This window comes from Acipenser ruthenus, chromosome 14 (genome assembly GCF_902713425.1).
Source record: "Acipenser ruthenus chromosome 14, fAciRut3.2 maternal haplotype, whole genome shotgun sequence".
Classification (NCBI taxonomy): domain Eukaryota; kingdom Metazoa; phylum Chordata; class Actinopteri; order Acipenseriformes; family Acipenseridae; genus Acipenser; species Acipenser ruthenus.
Window position 1 is genome coordinate 20,622,710 of NC_081202.1, and position 12,262 is coordinate 20,634,971.

The 12,262-nt window shown below is 39.2% G+C and overlaps 1 protein-coding gene across 1 annotated transcript; it reads right to left on the reverse strand.

The window, feature by feature from the left end:
* Nucleotides 1-545: 545 nt before the first annotated feature.
* LOC131696826 (TBC1 domain family member 2A-like) lies at nt 546-11,890 on the reverse strand. Its single transcript, XM_058986075.1, has 8 exons — nt 11,704-11,890; nt 10,124-10,234; nt 7,644-7,816; nt 4,969-5,469; nt 3,798-3,918; nt 3,088-3,273; nt 2,595-2,716; nt 546-1,263 (listed from the first exon to the last, which is right to left on the reverse strand). The coding sequence occupies exons 1-8, from the start codon at nt 11,851-11,853 to the stop codon at nt 1,257-1,259; spliced, it is 1,371 nt and encodes a 456-aa protein (XP_058842058.1). The 5' UTR covers nt 11,854-11,890; the 3' UTR covers nt 546-1,256.
* Between the last annotated feature and the right edge of the window lie 372 nt (nt 11,891-12,262).

Consider the following 12,262-nt stretch of genomic DNA (forward strand, 5'->3'; position numbering starts at 1 on the left):
GGCAAGCCTGCAGGCACCCAGCCAGACTACAGGGGTCGCTGGTGCGTGGTGAGCCGATGACGCCCTGGCCGACCTAACCCTCCCTCACCCCCGGGCGGCGCTCGGCCAATTGAGTGTCGCCACCTGGAAGCTCCTGTCATCGGTCGGCAAAGGAATAGCCTGGACTCGAACTTGCGATGTCCAGACTATAGGGCACATCCTGCACTCCATGTGGAGCGCCTTTACTGGATGCGCCTCTCGGGAGATCCACACAGTTCTAACAGGAACAAAAAATTTAAGTCTGACATACAAAGTTGTTACTTGTTAATTTTATAACATAATTGTTTAGATATTGAACCCATTAACTTCTACAGTGTATCAATCTTCAGGTGGTCCAAATCAGTCAATGGCCCCCTGTCTCTGCACAGCCGGCACTGCTTGGATTCTTGTCTAATACTGAAGCATGAATGGCTGCATCTAAATGAATGTGTTTGTATTTGAGGTTTAGTGGCTGGGCAGAGGAGAAACATGGTGATTGGATCAATAATTCCGATGAAAAGGCTTTGAGAACTAAATGGAAACATATTTCTGCTGCTTTACAGTCATTGTGAGAAAGCTCTGCCAAATTATTATCATATAATCCCAGTTATTTCACTGAAAATCAAGAGAAAGCAGACTGATTGATCCAGTTCCGTGCTACAGTATAACAGAAAATAAATGTTTTCAGTAAATAAAAGGCAACAGAACCTTGGAATTATTCATCCTTAGGATAACTTATTTTTACTAAGACCTAATGGCAAGAAAATTCTGTTTTTAATAGTATCTTAAACGGCTGGTTTCAGAAACTACAATTAGCACTAATCTTGGACTACCTTACCTAAGATAATGCCCGCCATTACAAAATAAGAGCCATGACAGTATGTACATATAAAAATGTAAGTCTGACATACCTATATACTCAACAACAGACAAAGGATAACAGTTAGATGTATGTGTGACATACACAGTATGTAAGCCGCACTATATTCCACAGCAGGGAATAATAAAGCAAACAAATTAGTTTAAATAGTATCAGTGATGTGTAATTTTTCAATAACGTCAGGACGTGTGATGCAAGCTAACTGCAGTCTGTATTACTTCTTCGTCTTCGCTGACAGCAGTGTCCAGGTCCTTGTCTTTGCGCTCCACTTGTTGTTCTTTCACAAACTCCTCCTGTATCCTCTCCAGCTCCTGCAGCTCGGCTGTCAGCCTCTCCATGTGAAACTCTCGTCTGTTCTTCAGCAGCTTCATAGGGAAGGGGTTCATATCATTAAACGCTATGGCCATTAGTTTCCAAAAGACAGAAGATACAGAGAAAACAAAATGCCACTGATGAAACAACTGCAAAGTTAAAAGGACCTGGGAACCCTGCATTTTTCCCTTTCAAAAAATACATACATAAATAAATAAATAAATAAATAAACAACAAAATATGGGCCTGCCAAAATTAAATTCATAAAAAGACAAAAAGACAAACATATACACTTACACTTGAGAAACAATGCACAGTTCTAACAGGAACAAAAAATGTAAGTCTGACATACAAAGTTGTTGCTTGCTAATTTTCTAACATAATTGTTTAGAGATTGAACCCATTAACTTCTACAGTGTATCAATCTTCAGGTGGTCCAAATCAGTCAATGGCCCCCTGTCTCTGCACAGCCGGCACTGCCTGGATTCTTGTCTAATACTGAAGCATGAATGGCTGCATCTAAATGAATGTGTTTGTATTTGAGGTTTAGTGGCTGGGCAGAGGAGAAACATGGTGATTGAATCAATAATTCCAATGAAAAGGCTTTGAGAACTAAATGGAAACATATTTATGCTGCTTTACAGTCATTGTGAGAAAGCTCTGCCAAATTATTATCATATAATCCCAGTTATTTCACTGAAAATCAAGAGAAAGCAGACTGATTGATCCAGTTCCGTGCTACAGTATAACAGAAAATAAATGTTTTCAGTAAATAAAAGGCAACAGAACCTTGGAACTATTCATCCTTAGGATAACTTATTTTTACTACTAAGACCTAATGGCAAGAAAATTCTGTTTTTAATAGTATCTTAAACGGCTGGTTTCACAAACTACAATTAGCACTAATTTTGGACTACCTTACCTAAGATAACAATAGGTAGTCCAGGATTAGTGCTAATCAGGGCCTGTGAAACCAGCCAATTGACCTACCATTTAAATTGTTCAACACTTTAATAATCTGCTTGCAAACTGTTCATTAAACAGCTATACATACAGTACATCCGTTTTCTAAGCTGCAAAGAGGACATTATGTGGGTCTGTGAGGTGGGGGCTCCATTACCTGTAGGAAGTGAATGGTAAAGAAGGACTTACGGTTTCATAGTGGATGCATGGTAAAGCTCAGTAAACTGCAAAATCACTGTTCACATTTACCATCATCAAAATGGTACAAGACAGTTTACTGAAATCACTAACTTTACTAGTGGTTAAAAGCATGGCCACTGGAGTGAGTAAGATGAGTGTGAACTGTTTGTACAGTCTGTGATTGACAGCAACTGGTCTGATGCGTCTGCTGTACATTATCATCATCCTCATTCTGCCTCACCTGCCATCAGAGATAGTTCTGGTGAAAAAACTGAGGTATTGGTAGATTTCCAGATTGTCGTGAATTTTTAGAATGTCCTCTTCATTGTACTTAAAGAGGGCCAGTGCATAGCGAAATATCACCTGGAAACAGAAAGAAGGAAATACTGTTCAGGTTAAAAAAGAAGGATACTTTCGCTCATCAAGTCGTCACTGGACTGAGCCCTTTTATAATTAATTATATTTTACTTATTTCCATGTTTTTCATTTTTACTCTCTATAACTCTCTAGAATGTCATTACTATAATTTAAAATAATTGGATAAGCTGTTACAATGTAAGTGTGACATACTGTGCACATGTTTGCAAGTTAAGACAATTTTTCTCAACAATTTGTGCTGAAAAATGTATTAAGCACGTTTCAACACAGTTGGGTAAGTGTGGGTGGTGTGGGTGGTGTTGGTGGTGGGGGGGTGGGTATTAAAGGATCAATTACTAACACAGCCGGCGCTGTACCTTTGTGCCCTCATAGAGGAAAGCGTCCCACACTCTGAGCAGGATGTCGCTGACCAGACTTTCCACGAAGACCACCAGGAACCAGTTGAAGGTGATGAGGGAATGATCGATGCTGTGCTCCTTGAAGTGGGCCATCAGTCGAGGCATCTTCTCAGCAAGAAAGTCACGGAACACCCTCTGATCAGCCTGCAAGGAACAAAGAGCTCTGCTTAGAGCAGCAGGAGTTGCTCAGCTGTTAGAACAAATAGGGACTATGACTGCCTGAATTAGCACATCCACAGTTCTTACTGGTGAAGCAAAGGGGATAGCATTAAAACTCAGCTATAGGCTGACGAGCAATGTCACAAATATTTTAACATTTTCTTAGTAATAACGGAGAGACATGGACAAATTAGCCAATTTCCATAACAGGTGCCTTTGGAAAATAGGCAAAAACTGGTCAAACAAAATCTCAAATAAAGACCTCCACGAGAAGACCAAATCATCACAGATACAAAAAGAAGAAGACTGAGGTGTATAGGCCACGTACTCAGGATGGAACAAACCCATATCCAGAAGGTAGCTCTACAATGGATACCGCAAGGGAAAAGAAAATGAGGCAGAGAAAGTTGCCTAAGATCGAGAGGTGGCAAGGGCTTGTTGCGTCCTTGTGTCCCTGGAGGGAAGAAGAGGGTTCACTGATTTGAAATCAGTTGTTGTACATACTGTACCTGAGAGGCAGTGAGGGTTTTGCTGTAGTAGTCTTGTGGCATTATGATTTCAACAACAGCCACCAGACACCAGAAGGCATCCTCTTCATCCTTCAGAACTAAAAGTGCAATAGCTGCCAACCTACAAGAGGAAACACACACACCACATGACTCCACTGGAAGTGTGCTGCTAATATTCAGAAGAAAAGGGGGACACATAGGTGTGCCAAGCCACATTTTTACACATTTTAGGCCCTATTTTGAAATAAATTTTCAGAGGAATTTGATGTATGAAACTAGCAAGAAATTATGTAAATTATACACTTATTTGTATTTATTATTATTTTATTTCTTAGCAGACACCCTTATCCAGGGTGACTTACAGTCGTAGACAAAAATACATTTCAAGAATCAGTATAAGTATTAATACGATTACGATTCAATAACGGAACAGATAACAGTGTCAGTGATAGTTACATCAGGATATAATTAAATACAAAATACTACAGATTAAATGACACTCGACAGATTACAGTACTCTAAAGTACAGGGTTAAATGCAGTAAAATAGGGAGCAGATAAGAGCAAGTAAAGTGCATTTAAGGAAGAGTGATAAGTGTCTAGATGGAAAAGAGGAGTTTCTACAGGTGCTGTCTGAAGAGGTGAGTCTTGAGGAGGCGCCGGAATTATTTTTAATCTGCCTGAATATGGCCACTCGTGCTTTCCACCACAGTTGTCTTTACAGTTGTGTAGAATATTAAAGAACATATCTGGGCCAGAATATTTGTGATTCCAGAAAAATATATATCGTACAGGGGAGGGATGAGTAGCTAAGAATACACAACACAGTTAACAACCACTAGGTGTCATAATTTCTTAAATCAATAAATAAACACTGTTTGCATGTGTATTCTTATTGCTATTTATAATACAACAACACATTGCTCTAGTATAGCGTCCTGGCATAGCTACCTCCAACGAAGTGCTCTAAAATGTTAAACACCGGTAATGCTGCCATTACCTGTGGCTCTGCTTACCGGTAATAGGCATTATTCTCTGTTTTAGAAAAGGATAAGTTATGCTAGTCCATGTCCAAGAAGTACAAGAAAGTGTTTTGTCTTTTTTGGCAACACCTTTTACTACTTAAAATGAGCGAATGGCATTAAGAACTTTCAATACAAAAGGTACAGTACCGGTTGAGGCCCTGGCAGTAGCCGATGGTGGGGTTTTGCCAGGAGAAGTCTAGCAGAATGCGCTGCAGCTTTTGGACAGCGTCGGAGGTGGGCGAGGAGAAGTGCTTATTGCTGGTGAGGGTGCGGTGCAGGTCCAGCCTGATCTGCCACGAGGCCGGGGGCTCCGACACCTCGCAGTGCTTCCTCAGCTCCTGGTAGCGATTGGGATTCCGCTTCCTATAGACCTGCGTCCGTGTCCTCACGATCCAGCGCCACACCTGCTCCCGGTACTCCACAGGGATCCCACACCGGATCAGGCCCTTCAGCTCCGGGGAGGGAGCCAGCTGGTCCAAGGGACGGCTGGCCAGGTAGTTAGCCCACCTGGTCCGCAAAGGCTTGTCCTCCATCTCATTGTTGCGCAGGTTGTTGGAACGGATCTCCAGGGCCTGGATTTTGGCCAGGAGCTTCACGTCCTCTACTTCATAATCAGGAATGGTCTTGAATCCATAGTCGTCGTACTCACTGGGAAGGAACAGAAAGTTAAACAAGGATGTTGGTAACATGCAGTATTCACATATTCCCTAAATTATCATACAACATTGTATAGTAGGTGCATGGCTCCAGGTTTTTGTGATTTAGTTATGTGTAATGAACCTCTATGTTAAGTTGTACTGTTATATTTCTAATCAGTCCCCTCTGCCAGCATATTCCTCCCCATCGCTGCAGGAGAGCATAGAGTTAGTTAGTTGAGTTGGAACAGTTGGCGGAGAGAGACAGAGGGAGAGAAGGGAGTGGGCTGAAGTTTGACGGTTAGGAGGAGGTAAATGTGTTTGGAAGCCAGTACAAGAACCAGGAAAGGGTTATGTGTAAATGGTATATGTGCCTGAAACTAACCTGCCTAGGGTTATGTATAAGGCCCTGTGTAAATCGAGATTTCACAAACTGCGCAGAAATTGCGAACTTAGCCCAATACCGTGATTTTTTCAATATTCTTATAATTATTATTTGTATTTCATACGATGGAGGTAAGCTATTCTGTATGTCCTGCAATGTTACTGCAAATCATCTCTTGACAGGCATTTAGATTCAAGTATTCACTGAAAGAGAAAGGCGGAAATCCAAGAAACCAAAAACGTGAACTTCCATGTTCCAAAAGTCCACTGAAAACCGTGAAGCACGAAACACATTAAATTTTGACCTGACAGGGATGTTTTTTTGCGCAAATATCCCTCTTGAAAAACTGGACAACCAAAAGTTACGTAATTTCTTCATACTGACTGTAGCAAATGGTGGAGTGATTCCTTCATCAGCCCAGCTGAGACGTGAATACTTACCTAAAGTTGCCGACTATCACAAGCAGGAGATTATGGAATTAGTAAAACAGTCTGGTTGCTTGTCAATGGTCACTGACGAGTCGACTGATGCCCAATAGCAATATGTGTTTCACATTGTATTTGTTTTGCAGGGCCTAAATGGTGAACATGCATCTGACATAGAACTGAAAGCTGTCCTTGCAGATACACTTTACCTACAGGCTGTTAATGACAACACCGTTTCACAAGCTATTGTAAAGTGCTTGAATAACTTTGACGTTGATTTTGAAGATGTCAGTGCATTTATCAATCTATTTGCTGTATAAAAAAATAATAATAATCTGTACACATAATTTATAAAATAGTTATGTGCACAATCTGTAAAATAAGACACTTTACCCGTGATACTGCCTTGAATTAAAAAAAAAAAAAAAAACACACACTGTTTTCACAGGGCCTTATGTATGAACAAAGGATCCTGGAGTTTTCTAAATAAACTGTAGACTTGCTGCAGCCTCTGACTTCTTTTTGGGCATATATACACCTTCACTGCCTAACATCAACCCTTATATATGGTCCTGGAATTGCAGTGTTTATTGACGCACATTGCTCTTTATGTGGTTGGTTAGGGAGCAGTTCAATGTCAATCCAATCTTTGACCTTTCTTTTTGCCTGCTAAGGTGTGCAGTGGTATTGTGATGTGGATTACTATACAGTTAACAGCAAGCTCCTTTCAGCTGCTTGCATCAATCGCTCGAACAGCAGAACAAACATTTTCTGTTCAATTTACAATCAATACTATTCAATCTGAGTTCCTGTGCAGCTGTTAAGACTACAGTAAACTCTAATGGAATTTCTATAATATTGACAAAAACAAACTGAGAAAATAATCATGAAAAATAGGAAATGCATATAATTTGCACTTCTGTTCTAAACAGACCATGCAACAAAACAAAAAGAGTTTTTGTTTTGTTTTGTTTTAAAGAAGTGAAACAAACAAAATATATATTTTTTTCAATTATTAAATTATCACATTAAAAGAGCAGGGCACATGACATAGAAAATCATAGACAGCAAAGCCCAGAAACTACTGTAAGTTCCAGCTCTTTTTTGGCTTTTCATTTGCGCACCTATTAGATCACAATTGCAACAAACCAACATTAACATTTTCATCCTTTGCTTGTTTTGGTATTTCAGTTCGGGATATGAGGGAATTATATGAAAATGGAACTGGTGTAGCTTGCAATCACATCATCAGTTTAGCAATAGAATTGCATTTTAAATATTTGAATATACTTAGTAACAAAAAAAACAAGAAAGTAACCGGGGGGAAAAAAGTTTTCGCTGTGAAACCCCGGTATGGAAATGTCAGTACTGTCTTACCTGACAGGGTTGAGTTTAAAGCCATCCTTCTTGTCTCCCTGCAGTGAGTCCTCAATGAGCCTTTTCACCATCTCCTGCTGACTGCTGTCCAGCCCTTTGCTCTCCTGCAGCCTGCGCAGCACGACCAGGTACTTGCTCTCAATCTGGCAGTTTTTGGCCTCCAGGTAGGCACACTGCAACACAAAAGAGAGGTTTAGGGTTAGGATTAAAACAAAACACAGCAGCTGGTGAAAGCAGTAACCCTCCCACAACCTCCCACTCATTTCCAAGACAGGGCAGTCCAAAGGCAGAGGGTTTCTACACCCTGTTACTTTTTAACTGGGTTGAACTTGTTTATTAAAATGTAAAAATGAACCTAGTACATTTCCAAATAACTAATTTTACAGTTCTGATGGAGCCATTCCAATTATAATCTTGCTTCTGCTCCTTAAATTAATTTTATTTAAAAATCCTCTTCGCTGCAGTGTTCACTTGTTCCCTTGTGCTGCTTATATTAATTACAAGACTGCTATTTCCTACAGTGCAATATGTGTGTCACCCGAGTGCTTATGGACACTGTGGCTGTGAAGGGTCATTTCTTTGAAAGTTAAACTGTTGTGTACAATACATGTTTTTTTTCGATTACGATTCGGAAATCAAAGCGTTTATGTTTTTGGCAATTTTAGCAGTTTTAGCATAACCTGCAACTGAAATTATATTTGTTTATTTATTTTTACAATTTTTGCTATTTGGTTCTTCTTTAAACCAGAGTCACCCTGGTATCAAATGTTAATTCAAGTGCTCCCAGAAATCCTGAAACAACTCTACTGTAGTACAATAGTTTTTCATGTCACAAAAATGGTCTGATCCTAAATATATCTAAAATAATTTAAAACCATTGCCAATCAGACCAGGTAGATAAAACATCTAATTTGCTGCAATCATACCAGCCAGTAGCTGTTTCATTGCACAGTGCACTCAGGGGATATCACTATATGGAGCCATGACGCAGGCACTAGGACAGATCAAGCACTGATACAGAAACAGCTACAACTTGACCCACCCCAAAGAACACATTGGGGTCAACAAGATTAAACATTAATTTAATTTGCAAACCAGGCATTTGTGTTTTTGTGAACAGTGCCCTACATTCACAGCACTGTACTTGTATTTAGAATTCACTACATATCTTTCCAATTTGCTTTCTGCATCTAGAGAAGACCTAGATTTGGAGATGAAAGGGAAACATCCCAGTCAGTCTGATCTGTTCATTCTGGGAGACTGGAGCTGGCTCAGTTGCTAACTTCTCTGTGGTTTTAATTAGTAATGCATGAACACACCCGAGGTTGCTGACCAGGCTAACAGCCAGCCAGTCAGAACTACTATGACAGTCAACTAAGAAGAAGAAACAAGGAGTGAAACCAAGTAGGAGTACAAAGAAAATTATAAAAATAAGGGAAGCACAGTATAAAATGAAAAAAGAAAAACCACAAATTACTAAAGAGAAACATAACAGAGGAAGTATCTCTGCAAAAAAAGCAAATAATTGACCAAAAATACTGACTGCCTATGTCTTTATTTATGCAGATACTAGACTACAATAACAAGGTAAGAAGGTATGTGGAGGAGTGGTTAGGGCTCTCGACTCTTGACCCGAGGGTCGTGGGTTCAATCCCTGGTAGGGGACACTGCTGCTGTACCCTTGAGCAAGGTACTTTACCTCGATTGCTCCAGTAAAAACCCAACTGTATAAATGGGTAATTGTATGTAAAAATATTGTGATATCTTGTAACAATTGTAAGTCGCCCTAGATAAGGGTGTCTGTTAAGAAATACATAATAATAATAAAAGTATATTAATACACATGGTAAACCCTGGTAAATTATTATAAATGCATTGTATAACCATGGGAAAAGCATGGGTAAAACTGCAGAAATACTGTGGTTAAACAGGAGGCCAAAGGAATGCTTTAAACTTTTAAAAAGTTACCAGGATGTGAAAATGATACAAAGTGAATCTAAAGTTGTTTTTTTTATTTTGTTTTGTTTTTTACGTTAGACTGTGTAAGAATAGTGCCCAGTAGGTCACCAGCTTGCATCACTACATTAGAACCACTTGCAATCCATGTGTCACTAAGCAGTTTGCTTTATCATAATGTACCAGCATGCTAGTTGTTCTTTAATTTACTTTGGCTTCTTAGTGCAGACAGAGATGTCTCTAGGCGAAATCACAGAACTCATTGTGGTTTTGTGGTTAAAGCTATAAGAAAAAAGAAATAAACAAAACTCATTACTATTACTATTAATCTGGGGCCTAGGCTATAAAAGCTGAAAATAAGATGTTTAGTATTAAATAAAGTCACTTATATGTTAGCCTTACACAGTGACGATACTGCATTAAAGACTTGTAGGTAAGGATAATATATTTTTTGAACATATATGTTTTTTCACAATGGTTAAATGGGTACAGATCTGTCACACAGCAAGCTGTAAAGCACATACCTTCATCAGGAGGCCCTTCTCCTCTTCTGAACTGTTCCTCCACAGCTTAGTAAGCTGGTAGATTTCAGAGTTGAGGAACTTGTTTTGGATCTTGTGCGCCTCTATATCGTCCTAGTAAACACAGTAAACGAATGAAATCAGAACACAATCTGTGGTTGTACTTAAAACATTTCTACTGTGAGCTCTACTTATTAAGAGCACAGGTTTGACCTAGTCCTGACTGATCACTGCTTTTCTTTGCTTTCATAATTGTACTCATTTGTACCCTATAAAACACTGTTTGAAAATCGCTGGGATACGTAAAAAAAAAGTGTGGCTAACTAATGTCAATTAATACACTGTACAAAAACAATATACTTGTTTTGTTCTAATAACAAAGAAATAGAAGAAAAAAATAGTTGGCCAACTGATCACGTGTCTGGAATTATTATTTGACTTTATATTCGTGGATTTAAGTTTTGCTAATAAGCAGATAACTGGTCTCCTAACTTTTATCAGAGAGCAGTGTACCCCCTCATGCCTAGTAGGGATCTTTTTTTTTTTTTATACAGTATGTTTATGTTATTATAATAATTTTTGCTGTTCATTGCAACATCACATCAACACTGTGCAAGCCTGACCTATAGAGTACAAAATCACAGTAACGTGATACAAAGTACAGTCGAACTTGTCGTATCTGATCCTGTAAGATATGACACCATCATTACCCAATTGACCTGTGCCATGTGTGACTTACATATGCTGCTACCAACTGAATGGTACTGATGGAAACTGATCAATGCACATTTTATTATGGATCTAAAACAGTAAATTCAGCTCTTAGCAGGTCAGAATTTGTACACGCTGTCACTTCACATAACTGCCCAGTTTAACCATAGTAAATAAAAGAAAAGTAAAGGATTCATAAAATTACTGTACTGTTAAAAAGCGTGCATCCTTGTTGTTGTTTATGTCTCAGGTTAACACACACACAATGTAAAAAAAACCTGTCAGATTACTTTGGCATACACTGAGAAAGCACGTTAAGAACTGTTTGGAATGCTGTTTTGTAAACTGAGAAATACTGTACTTCAGTGCTTGTGCAGTCATTTTCACAGATTTTTTTGTATAGAATACATGCTGTGTCGTACTTTGGTGTTTTAGGCACACTGATGTACCTGACGTTGTTCATTTATAATGCCCCGACGTTAATAAAGAAACTACAATATACTAAAACGACTTCCTCTGAGATACAATATTAGTATATATTCGCTGGACCCCTGGACCGGTTCTACTATAAATGAATCATTCTTAGACTGGAGTGGCAAACAGTAATTGTGTGTCTGCTCCAATGCTAATAAAAGCTAGTTAAGATGTCATGTTTGTAATGCTTATTGGATGCAGAGAAGGTGCAGAATACCATATGTGACACCCCAGCAGTGAAAACATGGATCAGTTACTTTACTGCTTTTTCACATCATGCAGGATTACATGGTGGTCAAACAAAACCAAAAAAAAGAGTGTGGTTTTATCCGTGTTTCTTGAAACAAGAGTGGACGTACTTCCCATGGCTGTAATGTAAAAGTAACTTTTAAAATAACCTTGAGGTGCTCAATCTTCTCCTGCAGCCTGCAGGAGGTCTCTGTGCCCATGGAGTTGGCTACGGTACGCTGGGGGTCAGCCATGCAGGCGGCCACCTGCTCGGAGAGCTTGAGGATGACTTCCTGCTTGGCATTGTTCTTCTCCATCATGAGCTGCACGTGCTGCTGCAGCTCATTCACTTGGCAGTCCTGCATTTGTGGGCTGTAAGAGGCAGCTTGCATGCTAGACAGGAGTGGAGAGCTGGAGAAGTAACCTGTCTTGCTAAGAAGTATGTAGCCTGTTCTTTAATGCAAAATAAAAGTGATTGCTGCTTTTGAAGAACGCCTGTTTCACACTTCCATTCTTACCAAGTCATTACTATATATATATATATATATATATAGTAATGACTATATATATGAAGACTATATATATATGAAGCAACCGGAGGTGGATGGAAAGACTCCATATCGTAGCTAGCGGGGCATGCAAGACTCCATATCGGAGCTACCGGGGCATGCAATTATATATATATATATATATATATATATATATATATATATATATATATATATATAT

Bases quoted from the DNA above. Each gene is read 5' to 3' on its own strand.
- LOC131696826 (XM_058986075.1), bottom strand. From the start codon at position 11,853: ATGATGGAGAAGAACAATGCCAAGCAGGAAGTCATCCTCAAGCTCTCC. The intron at 10,235-11,703 runs GTTATTTTAAAA...TGTGTTTACTAG, and splicing joins AGAAGATTGAGCACCTCAAG to GACGATATAGAGGCGCACAA. The intron at 3,919-4,968 runs GTACTGTACCTT...TTCCTCTTGTAG, and splicing joins TACTGCCAGGGCCTCAACCG to GTTGGCAGCTATTGCACTTT.